Source organism: Mytilus edulis, chromosome 4 (genome assembly GCF_963676685.1).
Source record: "Mytilus edulis chromosome 4, xbMytEdul2.2, whole genome shotgun sequence".
Lineage (NCBI taxonomy): Eukaryota > Metazoa > Mollusca > Bivalvia > Mytilida > Mytilidae > Mytilus > Mytilus edulis.
The window spans coordinates 31,382,777-31,396,811 of NC_092347.1; the positions used below are offsets into that span (position 1 = coordinate 31,382,777).

At 33.5% G+C, this 14,035-nt stretch overlaps 1 protein-coding gene across 3 annotated transcripts; it reads right to left on the reverse strand.

The window, feature by feature from the left end:
* Window positions 1-486: 486 nt before the first annotated feature.
* LOC139519431 (NFX1-type zinc finger-containing protein 1-like) lies at window positions 487-12,628 on the reverse strand. Of its 3 annotated transcripts, none has more exons than XM_071311525.1 (4): window positions 12,213-12,628; window positions 11,525-11,584; window positions 2,906-8,932; window positions 487-2,119 (listed from the first exon to the last, which is right to left on the reverse strand). In XM_071311525.1, exons 3-4 carry the CDS (start codon window positions 8,892-8,894, stop codon window positions 1,416-1,418), a joined length of 6,693 nt encoding a protein of 2,230 aa, XP_071167626.1. In that variant the 5' UTR covers window positions 8,895-8,932; window positions 11,525-11,584; window positions 12,213-12,628; the 3' UTR covers window positions 487-1,415. The 3 variants fall into 3 exon arrangements, with proteins under 3 accessions (XP_071167626.1, XP_071167628.1, XP_071167627.1); XM_071311527.1 differs by having other exon boundaries at window positions 12,325-12,415; XM_071311526.1 differs by lacking the exons at window positions 11,525-11,584; window positions 12,213-12,628 and adding an exon at window positions 10,048-10,223.
* Between the last annotated feature and the right edge of the window lie 1,407 nt (window positions 12,629-14,035).

Sequence of the window (14,035 nt, forward strand, 5' to 3'; positions counted from 1 at the left end):
AGTATACAATTTAAATGAAAATTAACATATGTTTATTTCAATAAAGAGCCACCGTCCTCAGGTATAATGACTTTTTTTTTTGTAAATAGAGAACCAATTTTGGGATTCCGCTATCATGTTTAACCCCGCCACATTATTTATGTATGTGCCTGTTCCAAGTCAGGAGCCTGTAATTCAGTTGTTGTCGTTTGTATATGTGTTACATATTTGTTTTTTGTTAATTTTTTTTTATAAAAATAAGGCCGTTAGTTTTCTCATTTGAATTGTTTTACATTGTTATATCGGGGGCCTTTTATAGCTGACTATGCGGTATGAGCTTTGCTCATTGTTGGTGGCCGTACTGTGACCTATAGTTGTTAATGTATGTGTCATTTTTGGTCGCTTATGGATAGTTGTCGCATTGGCAATCATACCACATCTTCTTTTTTATATTATTTACTTGAGCATACAATCACCATTTCTTCATCAGAAACATCATGAACAGAAAAATTTTCAACTTTATTTTCAATTGATTAAAAATGTTGATAATCAGTTCCATGTTTTATTCACAATATTTTTAATACTACACTGCATATAGTATTTTAAGGGTGGTCAAAATTACGGAAAATTGAATCACACTTCATACCCCAAACATTTAACCATAAATATGAAAATACTTCTTCGACGAAACTAGTTATTGTTCAAAACCAAGTTTACGATATAAGAAGAGGAAACGAAGAAAACGGTTCTATATGTATTAAAACACCTATATCTGAAATAATTTGGGCATATTCACCAAATTTGTCATGATGTAAAGAATTTAACAGATCCATATTTGTTAAAAAATATGCGTTCATTTCAAGGGTCATTTATTTGTTACATGTACCGACAAATTTGTAGCATAATATTGATCTACAAATCAATGCCTATCTCTAAATATTTATACTAGTTCCGTTAAGCCTCATCCTAAATTAAGAACAATCTTCATCAAATGTTGAATAAATAAAATTATTAGACAATTATTTAAAGTCCTATATAAGCAAAGGACGAATAAAGTGTATCACAAGTTATTAATGGCACATCAAAACATCTTTCAGTAAGTTTTGGCAAAATAAAAATAAAAAACGAATATCTGAACCTGACCTGTACAAATAAATTGTTTTAAAGAAACCTCAAGTAACAGTAAATCTGTAAATTGTATACAAAAACATGGATAAACAAAAGTGTTCCCTTAAATTAAACATTTTAACAAATTTGTACCAATGTTCTACCTCAGATTATATGTAACAGTTGTTTTGTTTACTTAGTGGCATCACTGCGCAAGTTAAAATTGACTATAACAGCGAACATGACTTAAACCCTCACAGTGAAAAGTATTTGTTTACTTTGTTTTTCTACAGTCAATAGTATGGTTCACTTTAATAATGTGAAAATAATCATCGTCTCTTATTTCGTTTCTGTTGATTTGTGGCTGTTATTGTCGAATTGTCTTTCTTTGGACGGTAAAATTTGAGATTGCCTTCTGGTTTCCTATCAATTTTAGTCAAAGTTGGAAAGTCTTCTTGTTCCTCTGCGCTAATCTTGTTTTGCTTTGTGGTTGCTATGGTCGGATTATCTTTCTTTGGACAGTTCCATTTGAGACTGCCATTTGGTTTCTTATCAATTGTAGTCAAGATTGGAAAGTCTTCTTGTTCCTCGGCGCTCACCATGTTTCGTGATTCATCGGAAATTCCAGTTGATTGATTCGGTAGGGATTTTATTTTGATACGTTCACTTGATGACGGCGTGATAAAGTCGTTAAGTGACATTGAACGATTTCCACGTGTTTCTTCATTGGCTGAGCGACCTCGACCTCTAAAGTTACCTTTTGGTCTTCTCTGGGGTGTACTACTTCTTCCTGTTCGTTCATTAATTGCGAATCTAGATTCTTTCATTTGTCCATTACCTTTAACTGATCTGTCCCATTCTTTTTTAAAGTGAGTCTGGTCTGAAACTTGCTTTCTAACTTCGACCCTTGTATCTTTTTGAAACTCCAATTTAGTTGCATCTCGTGTCACGGACTCTTTGGGTTGCTTTTTCGTCCTTGATTCTCGGCATACACAACACGTTATACCATCGTTGGTTATAGAGAAGATGTGACCTTTAAAGGGAAATCATGAGCAAGTTATATAGAATAAATTTTTATGTTCAAATGAATTACAACAATTGAAGAGAAATCCGTCTTTCAGAATAATAAGTACGGCATCTTGTGGACTGTTACGTGTACCTTGTGTAGTACAACTTTAAAAATACTCATCGTCGTCGTCTTTATTTATTAACCTTATGTTTCCAACGTAAAAAAAAACACAAATAAAGTCCGATAAACGCGAGTTTATAGCAAAGTAAAATTATGAATATTATCTTTTTTCTTCAAAATACCCATTTTTACAAATGCAAGTGATTACCTCGATTAAATTAGGCAAAACCTTACGAATTTTAAGACCCTAAATGCTTTTCAACTTCATACTTTATTTGGTCGTTTTGATTATTTTATTCGAGTATTTTGTAGACGAAACTCTCGTGTCATACATTTTTATCCTTGTATCTATGGTGATTAAATCATAAACTCTTTCGTTGAAAGAAGTTAGAGTTATTTTCTTCTACTTTATATTCTACTTTTTGAAGGTTTGACGAATGAAATAATTTTTCAATCAATTATCTATATTTCACATTAATTATATTATAGTTCGTTTCTCTGTGTGTTACATTTTAAATTTGTGTTTCTGTTGTGTCTTAGTTCTCCTGTTATATTTTGATGTGTTTCCCTCAGCTTTAGTTTGTAACCCGGATTTGTTTTTTTCTCAATTGATTTATGCATTTCGAACAGCGGTATACTACTGTTGCCTTTATTTATGAATACGCGTATATGTGTGTGAACTGTACTGACCTTTTCTACATATGGCCCACTCATCCTGATGAACTCCCATCTTATCTCGTAGGACAGGGTATGCTTCAGCATTAATTAAATGCACATCTTCCTCTATACTCTCAAGGCTTGCGATAAGAAAGGAAAGTAACTCATCAATATGTTGGTGATCATATTCAGCTCGAACAATTTGTGCTTTTATGAAGTGAACTACATCGTTCCCCTTAATGCTAATGTAGGTCATGTTTTTCGTTTTTGTTATATCTTTAGGTCTCGCTCCTGCAGCGGTAAAGGAGTCATGTTTTATATCAAGAGGAACATCACTTTCAATCAAATGACTTTGCATTTTGCTGTCTTCGAGAGGTTTGACTCCTTCAGCAACACGCTTGTCGTCAAAGGCAGCTTCCAAAACATCCGGTTTACTTGAACATATTGTTACGACCCAAAGAGTATGTAACTTATAGATTTCCTGAAACAAGTCTTCAAAACTATGTATATCACTTAATCCCTGGTTAACAGTATCGTATATCCTATTAGCAATTGAAGTTGTGAACGATAAATTGTCAACAAAGTTTTGATCAGAATTTAAATACTTAACAATTTGTCTGTAGGTTGCAAATTTTTTCAAATACGTATTTATAAGGTTTACAATGTCTCCACTATAACAAGGAAATGTTATTTGACGATTGGTATTCCTTTCCAAAATGTTGCTCTTAGCTGCTTCGATAAACTGCTTCTTACATTTGAGGACACGGTCATATCGTGGATGTTTATGAATGATTGTTTTGCAGGTTGGGCATTTTATAACAAGAGCATCCTTTGATTTCCTCATATATGCATCTAAAATTGTATCCGTAAATGTGTGACCACATTCTTTCAGGGTTACCGTTTTGTAAAATTTTGAATACGGATTGCTACTATCGCCCGGAAACTGATTTGGTTTGCATTCTATACAGATATCTGGACAAGGCTCGCCACAATATCCAGAACATATATGTCCACATCCCAGGATACTTTTGCATGGTTGACTACATTTTTGACGGTCGCATATTTCGCTACATAATTTGGAACATTTGGAATGTGGACACTGCCAGACGCACGGTTGTTTACACGGTTTACATGGTTGACTACATATGTTGGTACACTTTCTATGGTCACAAGCGTAAGTACAAGGTTTGTTGCAAGGTTTGCAATGTAGACAATTGTAACCGATGCATTTATGTCCACATAGCTGCTCCTTTTCGCATTTTCTTTGGCATATTTTGTGGATCAAGCCGCCCTGGCATTCAATGCACAAATGCGTACAAATATGGCCACAGGAAAGCCGTTTTTGGCATTTTGAAGTACATTTTATAGGATGTCCAGCTCTATAACATTCAATTTCAATCGAATGCCCACAGGGTAATTTTTGCGAAACGTGATGACAACATAAAGGTATATCATTCGTATTCATCGGGTTTTCTGCCGTATCGATTTTATCGATTGCTTGTTTCATACTACATGGGATATTTGTTGTGTGGTTACATGACGGATAAGTATATGGAACTGCTACATTGCATTGCAAAGCTGAACCTTCTCTTTCCTCTTTGGATTCCCAACATGCAACGCTTAGAGTATGGCCACATGTTTTTAAGTATACGTCAACGTTTGACATACACTTAATACTTTCTAATGCCGGATCTACACCACATGAAATAATTTGTTCGTGTTGACATTTGGGCATTTTCTTTTGAACATCATATGAACAACAAATCTGTTCCGGGTTTTTATAGCATTCTACCTTGTTTGTATGGCCACATTTTGGTAAAGTTTTCTGTACAAATTCTAAACATTTAAATGTGTTTAAGTCCTCTGAACAAGACATTTTCTGCATATGCTGACATCCCGTTATAACTCTTTCTATAATTGCGGAACAATAACAAGAAGACGGAAAATGACATGTCCTGTTACATACATGAAGTTTGTCGCAAAGCTTCCTACATTTGTCTTTGCAAGTTGCATGTTTTGCCATAAAGCAATCTGCTTCAACTGAATGTCCGCAGTTGAACTTCTTTGTGACGGACTCCATGCAATTTATTTTATCTAAATCAGTATGACATTCTACGATTAGTGTGTGTTTGCACATCTTGAAAGTCTTTTCTGTTTGTATCAAGCATTTGATTTCATTTTCGAATACACGCTTAGATTCGTGACATTCTCTTTCGTATTCATGACCGCATTTAGATCTTGTATCGATTACATTTTCTTTACACTTATAGCTGTCAACTATTGTGTGACAACGCATTAAAGCGGTATGGCCACATTTGAGAAGTCTCTCTACTTCTGTATAACATTTATGCTCCATTGGCTCAATATAACACTTTACTTGATTAATATGCCCGCATGAAAGTTGTTTTTCTATTTTTACCCAGCATTCACATGGATTTGATTCGTGACATCTTCGAGGGCATTTGTGTTCGTTTGGACATGTCTTTGGACAGTTTTTCATACATTCGTATTCTATATGATCCCTATCAAAACTGTGACATCTAAATCGACAAGCATGACCACAATTCAACCTAAACTCACACGGAATACCGCATCCACCATCGGGGGCTTTCAAGAAGTCTGTTGGAGATATTGCTTGAATTTCCTGCTTTTCGGGGTGATTTTGACAATACAAAAACAAACCTTTGCCGATACTGTTTTTACGTTTTAGTGTATCTGATATAACCTGCCAATGTTTAGATTTCCTTGTTAGGGTATCGATGTTGCCTATGATGTACATTCCCTTTTTGGCACGAGACAATGCAACACATATCCTGTTTTCTTTATTAAGAAACCCAATCACCCCCTCCTGATTGCTTCTGACCAAGGACAAGATGATGACTTCATTTTCCTCGCCTTGATAGTTGTCCAAAACACATATGGTGACACCTTCGAATTCTGCTTTTGGCATTTCCTTTTGAATGCAATACATCTGACCCGAATAAGCTGCTAAAATTGTTATTTGGCTAGGCTTGTAACCCTGGTTCAGCAAATATCTGCATAATTCTCTTGCGTAGTCAGCTTCGAATTCATTTGAATAACTTCTCCCTTCATCGCTGTAAACCTCAGGGCTTGAATGGTTGATAAAATAAAGATTCTGTCGAATTCCTCCAACATCTTCATAATACGTTACATTTTCGTTGTCTTCCAAAGCAGGATAAATATGTCTCACCAGATCTGCAATATCAGGTCTCATTCTGTGTTGTCTTTGTAGGCAATAATAATGTAATTCGTTATTTATCATTCTTTCAAAAAGAGAGACTGACAAATTGTATTTGATTGCAAGTTCGTGAACAGCTGGTTTAGGTTCTAGTTGTTTGTGATCACCTATGAGAATGACGTGTTGACAATTTTGGCTGAGGGCTGTAACAATGTGTGCTTCCAATACTTCAGCTGCCTCCTCAATAATTGTAATTGTTGGTTTCAGTTTTGCTAGAGAATCGTAATATCGAGCTGCAGCCGTTGTTGTCAGTGCAATTACAGATGCTTTGCTCATAATAAGTTCATCAATTTGAAGTTTGGCTTGTTTGTATCGATCAAATAATGCACTGATAAGTCCCTCGGTGTCTTGCAGTTGTTGCTTTTGTGATTCTATATACTGGGAGACCCAGAAACGATAAAACTTCCATCGATCTTCTAAAGTTAGTTCCCAGAGATCTGTGATGATATCTGCTGTTTCTCTGATCACCTTTTCTCCAAATCTGATGTTTTGTTTTACCTTTTCTGCCTCATTGCGCAATACGTCACGACATCTTTCCTCAACATTTTTCTTTTCGTTTTTCTTGAGCTGTTTTATTATGTCTAAACCTAAGTTTTCGGTACTATATACCTCGTTGTATTCGTCATCTTCTATGTGTCTTTCAGCATATTCGAATTCTGCCTCACTTGTAATATCAATATATACAGCATCATCGTTAGCAATGTGGTTGTGTTTGTACCGGCCTGTTGAACCATTTTGGCGTCCTTGGTAGATTTTCTCAACTTCTTTGTACCAAAATCCTTCTGTAACTTCAAGCCATCGGTAGAAAGCTTTGTCTGGCTTTTCTCCGAATTCTTTTCTATGATCGCTAGACATGACAGTCTTTAAAACAATGAAGCCAAGAACAATTTGTTCATTTTGAATAGCTGTCAATCTGGATTTGATTTGCACCATGCGTAATTTTAATCTGTCCACGAGTGTAATGGTGTTGCTATCTATATTTTTTAAACGTTGTAGTTTGTAGGCTGTTTTACGATAGTTCGATAGGAACTTTGATCGATGTTTGAACAAGGTAAACTGCTCAACTGATGGATTCTTACAGCGGCTCCCTATTCTAACAATATCTTCCTTCGGAATTGACCCTTGGAATTTTATTATTCCTTCAAGGAACTGGTCTAAGGCATGATTTGTAAAACAGACAACCATGATAGAATTTTTACATTCATATTCAAACATATCTTCCTCATCTGGAATTCTCCTGTATAACCTACGTTCATCCCTTAAAACATTCCTATCACTCCAAACGAGCTTGTTGTAAAGTAGTATTTTAGCAATTTGAAGTCCTATGTAGGTTTTACCTGTACCTGGAGGACCTTGTATAACAACGAACTCTTTAGTTAAAGCTGCATGAAATGCTTCCCATTGAGCAGCATCAAGGTGAAGATCGTCCATACTAGGCCATTCTTCAATATTCAAAATATTCACAAAAGTTCTTTGTTCCGAGACAGGCATGAAGTCATAAGTTTGAGACCCTTCTCTTATATAACTCGGTGGCAAAATATCTCTTTCGCAATCGACAATGTATCTTTTGAATGGTATGTGCCCTTTAACTTTTTTTAATGCCGCTAAAACATGGCGATAAGATTCAAAATATGCTGATGATGACTCAATCATTACACCGTTAATGTTACGTGATATATTTTGATCCTTTCTAGTTATGAATATTTGGGCTTTGAATACACCTGACCGTTCCAAATCTTTTCTGTCAGAATCAACTATAACTGCGAATAAAACTGTGCGAAAATTATCAAATGAAAGACAGACAAGAGACCCATAAATTAGTCTTTTTGAGGTAAACCAGTTTATTTTCTTAACATGCTGATAATCGAGCTCGATTTCATAAACCGTTCCAAACTCATGTGATAACGTTGTGCCCATAATTTTTACATTACGATATAACCGTCCATCTTCTAAACGAATATGACGACAACGCGGTTGATTTTCGTCATGATTTATTTGTATGTACTCTTTCACTGCGCTTCTAAGTGGACAAATAAAATCCTCTCTGTATAATCTAAATTGAACATCAAGATAGTGTTCAAGGTTTGTATACCGTCCCTTTGATTTGTTTCGACGAAGAAATTCAGTTGGTTCAAATACATCTCGATCGCTCGGTATGATGGAAAGTCGACGAAAATCGTCTGGCGGTAACAGTTTATCTTCAAAGTCGTCTTCAACTTTTGGTATCGTCTTACATTTTGCCTTTTCTGTTAAAGTGTGAATTATATCGTGCCTTAATTTTGATACGCTATTAAGTTTTGTTTCCTTTTCGACTAAAATGTCGCTCGCTATAATCGTTTGGTTTAGAAAATCAACTAATCCAATTGTCTGTGGTGTCATTGCAGAACTCGGTGTTCTCATAAACAGCTGCTGAATTATCAGAATAAAATCATCCAATAGACAGTTTAGTGGATGGGAACATTCTAGGTGTTCGTCATAGTGTTGTATTAGGCTTAAGCCATTTAAACCAAGAAGGCTTGAATCTGAGATATCGCATAACAGCCGTAATATTAGGTCTGCATTACCATTGCTTCTAAGTGCCTTGCTTACAATATGTACAAAAGCAGAAATTGTTTCCAGCTTCAAATCAGATTTATTCATAAAATATTTTAAATTATTTGTCGATGTTATACAGACCAATAATTCCTTATCGTCTATGTTATTTTCAAACATTTCCAATATGCGTCTAGATGTCAAACAATTTCCATGACTTTTTAAAGACATCTTTACTGTTCGATTCTGACTTTTAAATCAATTAAGATCTGAAATAATAAGAAAAATAATAATGTATTTCACATTATTGAATAAGTTAAGTCAATAATGACACTGCTTTTCATGTCTATCAACAATAATCATTCGGTTATGTATGTATCTCCGGATTTACTGATTAAGATTGAATTGAAGTTGAAAGCAGGGATTTGTGGCGATTAAAAAACATCATCAGCTAAAGAATTTAGTGTAACAAATATTACTTTGACTTTGCCTATCTTTTAATTTGTTTCATTTTTCTTTGACTTTCTCACTGATTTAACTGAACTCAGATTCCAACTTGAACCCGTATCGATGGCTATCATGCTTCTTAGCAGCATACCTTTTTTAAAGGCAGTAGTTTTGTGTCTCAATTTTTATTCTTGGTGATAGTTCACCAAAGAAAACCATGGTTTCAAAGAAGATGTGCAAAAGTTACACTAGATACGGTTTTGTTTCTTTGCCTATCAACTAGACATTTTAAATATCCACTTTACTGATGGATGATGGTTCCTGTGTTTCCTGAAGTAAAATCTTACAGTTTAAGGTTTATTTGTTCTGTTTGAGTGTTCATTTATTACAATGATACTATACAACTATGTATAATTATAAATAATGAGAGGACACTGCTGCAACCTGATTCGTTCTTGTTAGAAAGAATGAAGAAAAAATATATCAGTTGGCGAAAAAAAATCGTTTTAGTAAAAGAGGTGGCGAAAAAGTTGACACAATTAAGGGAGACTCTGGACAATAAAGGTTTCACTACACGTATTACGTAAAATTAAAATTATCCATTAGCAATCAGGTACATCATGTCAAGGTCAGATCAAACACAACAAGACGTACACGAACATGTTTAAGTAATTAAGGTAAACTATATATATTTTACTACATTGCATACGTAAAATTCCAATAAAAAAAAAACCAAGTAAAATATAGAATTCTTTATTTTATGGCAAAAAAGTGATTGCTAAAAAACAAAATGTCAAAAGTTTCATTATGGCTTACAGATTTTTTTTTACTCGTAATAATAAACCCTTAGCCTTACATTACGCAGATTATCTTTGAGGTTGGTGTCTCTTTCATATCGCTCAAAATGTATATGATATATTTTTATTCAACTACATACCCAAACTACATGGTGCATCCCAGTTTGTATTCAATAAACTTGTACATTGTAGAGGAAGGCAAATAATAACAAATGAACCTTACTAATATTTTCTTTGACTACACCTTTTTATTTTTATAATTTTAACTAGTAATACCACTAAGAAATGCATCATACGATTCAAGTACTTTCTAGAATTAAAAAGTATAAGGAGTTTCTACGACCAATTGAATACTTTTGTTTTTACTTCCTGGTGAGAAGAAGTAAAACGTACAAGTATTTTCTTTGTATATTTAACCACTATTATTTTTAGATCCGGAATTTAAAGTGTATATTTTTGTCGGCTCACCTCGACTATCGTAATTTTCAAGCACTTTACTTATTTCATAGCCAGAAATTAGTAGTGGTTTTGCTAATTAATATTCATAATATGTAAATGAGAATTGTACCACGTGATAGTACTTTGAACTGGACTGATTTGATAGGCTTGATATCATTAAAATCTTTAAAACACGGATATTATAAGTTGCCCGTCACAGAGTCCTTATTTACAATCACTTTGATATTTCCGTAAAGTTGTCAGGCGGTCAAAATCAAAACAATAAACGCGAATTTAGTGAATTTTTCGTGCTTTCGTGAGTTTATTCTTCTTGAAATAGTGACATTTTAATTTTACGTGGGAACCTAGAGTTTAACGACTACACATACAAGGTTTGGACTTGCTTATTCTTTGGAAATTCAAGTTTCATATTTCACCCCGGCAACCTGTTTTTGTAATGACCTTGTAAGGCAATTTTCAACACGAAGTTTGCAAATTTGACGTTTCAGCCATTTTAGCCTGTATTTTACACTGCAATGTTAAAAGCCTCTCGCTTCGATTTTTAAAATAGCTCAGGAACCTGTATTTTTGCAACAACAGTCATTATGTTTCGTTTAAATGGTGTATATTGTTGTGTATATTCATTTTCTGCCCCGGCAACCTGTCTATCACTTAAATTAAAATTAAAACAGACATTTTTTCAAAATTCCCTATCATTTTAATGTAATTTCCGTGACCCGTATCCGATTTCTTTAGTATAATATTCAAATAAGCAAAGTGGCGTTGATTTCTGGATATGTTTTGTTTTTTTCTTTAAAACGGTATTTTAGTACATTTTTTTTAATGATGAAGGAAAAAGAAGTCAAATTTCTTTACCTTAGATTAAGATGCAATATTAACAACTAAATAGTATCATTTTCATAACAGTGTAGGCAACCGCAAGACTTTTGTTGGTTATAATACTGAACTATATTTGTCAGGCTATAGATAACAGTGATTTTACAGACGAACGTTCACCTAATCTGACCAAATCAACTGATAACCTGAGCGCCCAAATAAATGATCTTGTCTACGCTATTATGAAAATGATTCTATTCGTGCACATGGTGCAATACGAAATACTTCTATTATATAACTATTTATGCAGATTTTTTTCTTAATCCTCTGTTACTCTCGTACCTTCTGTTTTTCTTCTGGTTCCTGGCTGGTCTTGTCTTCGAAAGGTCAATATAAAGGTTACTGAAAAAGAGCAATCAAGTTACGTTTTAGATGAAAATGAGGTTTAAAGCTAAGAAATTTTTAGGGTGTGAATAAGAAGAGTCTGAGATATGTAGTGTATATCAATAAAACAGCGACCTAACGACAAATCAAATAAAACAAAATATAACTATAAAAATGTCAATAAAGAACTTTAATTGCCAACACAATATTTCAATCTCAAAATCGCCCCTCCTCTAAAACAACTAAACATACAATATACTTAAAATCTGTCTAAAAGAACAAGACAATCGACCAGAAACATTCAATATTGATTTTAAGGTAATAAATTCAAGACAATCATTTAGGTTCAGACTTTCGATATAGGCACATGAACATGTTGCACAGGTTAAAACTATGGTTGTTTTATCGACCCATTTTAACTGGGTCCGATGAAATTATAACACACATATGCGTATAAGGGAGGAGGTAGAGTGGTCGGTTGCCCCAACCCCTTTCAAAATTGAGGTGGGGGGTCTATGGTCTACAATCAAACACAAATTTTGGGCAAAATGAAGTAGTATGGTATTGTGCCGTTGTCTGTCCAGTAATATCTATTTTGGTTTGACTGATTTAAAGCTTGTCTAAGCCAAGGCTAAGCTATACTCACGGCTCTTAAATCTATACCATTTCATCATTGGTCCTCATTTATCATTTGGATTTGAAGCATACGTTGCAGTTCCTTTTACAATATTTTCTTTAGGCGGACAATTGAAACATACCTGACACCATGTTGTCCCCAGTATCATAGCAGTACAACGTTGATAAACATTTCGCAAAATCGAAAGTGAAAGTAGAATAGGAAAATTTCCCAGTAGTCAGGTGAATGACCTTTCATATATCAATAATCTAATCAAGTGATTTTAATTTAAATTACCTATAACGTGATTTTTAAAAGTCGATAACTAAAATATTATCATTAACAAAGATAAATTCAACGGATACTGATAATATTATACAGAAATCTCGACAAAGCTTTTGCACTAAAAAATACCATTACCATGAAAGATTTTAAAAGCATGTACTAAAAGGTGGAGTGAAGTGGTGGAGCGGAGTGGTGGAGTGGAGTGGTGGAGTGTTGGAGTGCTGGTGTTTTTGAGTGGAGTCACGGTGTAAAAACATGGATTTAGGAAATTAAACCAAATTATAAGATATTTTTGTATACATATGTAGCTATAAAAATCATAGAATAAATGTTTCAACAGCATCCAAAAAAATAAGATTAACAAGACACTGAAATTCAAAGACATGATTTAATTAAACAACAATTCCATTTTACTTTCATAGCTGGAATAATAAGAAAATGATTCGGCTGTGGACAATCATTTTCAGATTAACAATGAAATGTTCCAAATGATCTTGTGTTGAAAAGATATGATCACAGAATGTATTTAAGTCCAAGATCTAAAATCTTGAAACAATCTTTCTTCACAAAACACATATTTTCATTTAGATGGTGACCGTGCAAAAAAAAGGATCCTCAGTTTGAATTCAAAGATGTTTGAATCCATAATGAAATAAAGCAAGGTTTGTCAGATGAGCATTTGCTTTTACTAGAATCGCTTGGAATTCAACATTAAATGTTCAGCACAAAATATAAAGTCTTCATTTTACAATCAAATTTGTTGAAAATGTTTGTTTTTCTTTGTATACTTCTATCTGTCTTGTTTTCATAATATGCAGAACATATAATGTGTGGTTTTTACTGATTTAACATTTGTTTATTTTATCAAATTACTAAAAAAAAAAAACATTTCTCATCTATTAAAGATATTTAGTTTCAGAGGTTATAGTAATGACAGTTTTATGGGTTCTCTGAACAAACGATGGTGGCTAGATACAGTTTCCTCATCTTTTTTTAATTGGAAGAAACACATTATTTTAAATAGTACATTCATTAAATTAACATGCATTGCCAAGATAAAATCAAAGTGAAAATGTTGATTGACAATTTTATTTTATTATATTATAGTCCATTGATAAAAAATTTTATCACAAGATGTTTTTAGTCTCTGTTTGATTCTAACATATTTTGCCGGGAATTAGACATACATTTTTTTAAATTACCGACTAAACCTAACACAATTTGAAAATTATTATAAGCACTGTGTGTATTTTGATAAAAGTTTTGTGAGCTCATCTAAACTTTATTTTAACTGCATAGATTACTGGGCCTTTGCTTTCCCCCTTCTTATTAGAAATGCACTATAATTCAGGACAGTAAAATAAATTACACGATAAACAACATTACCCCCCTCCATCTAATCTGTCATAAAATGCTACCCAAAACATTGTCCAACTTTGATGAATTAATCAAATATGTCAAATGAAATAATATAAAACATCCTGTGCTGCAATTTAAAAAAAAAGCAATTATGAATTATTTTTAAATTGATATTGATTTTTTGATATATTAAGTATATTTCACTCCAT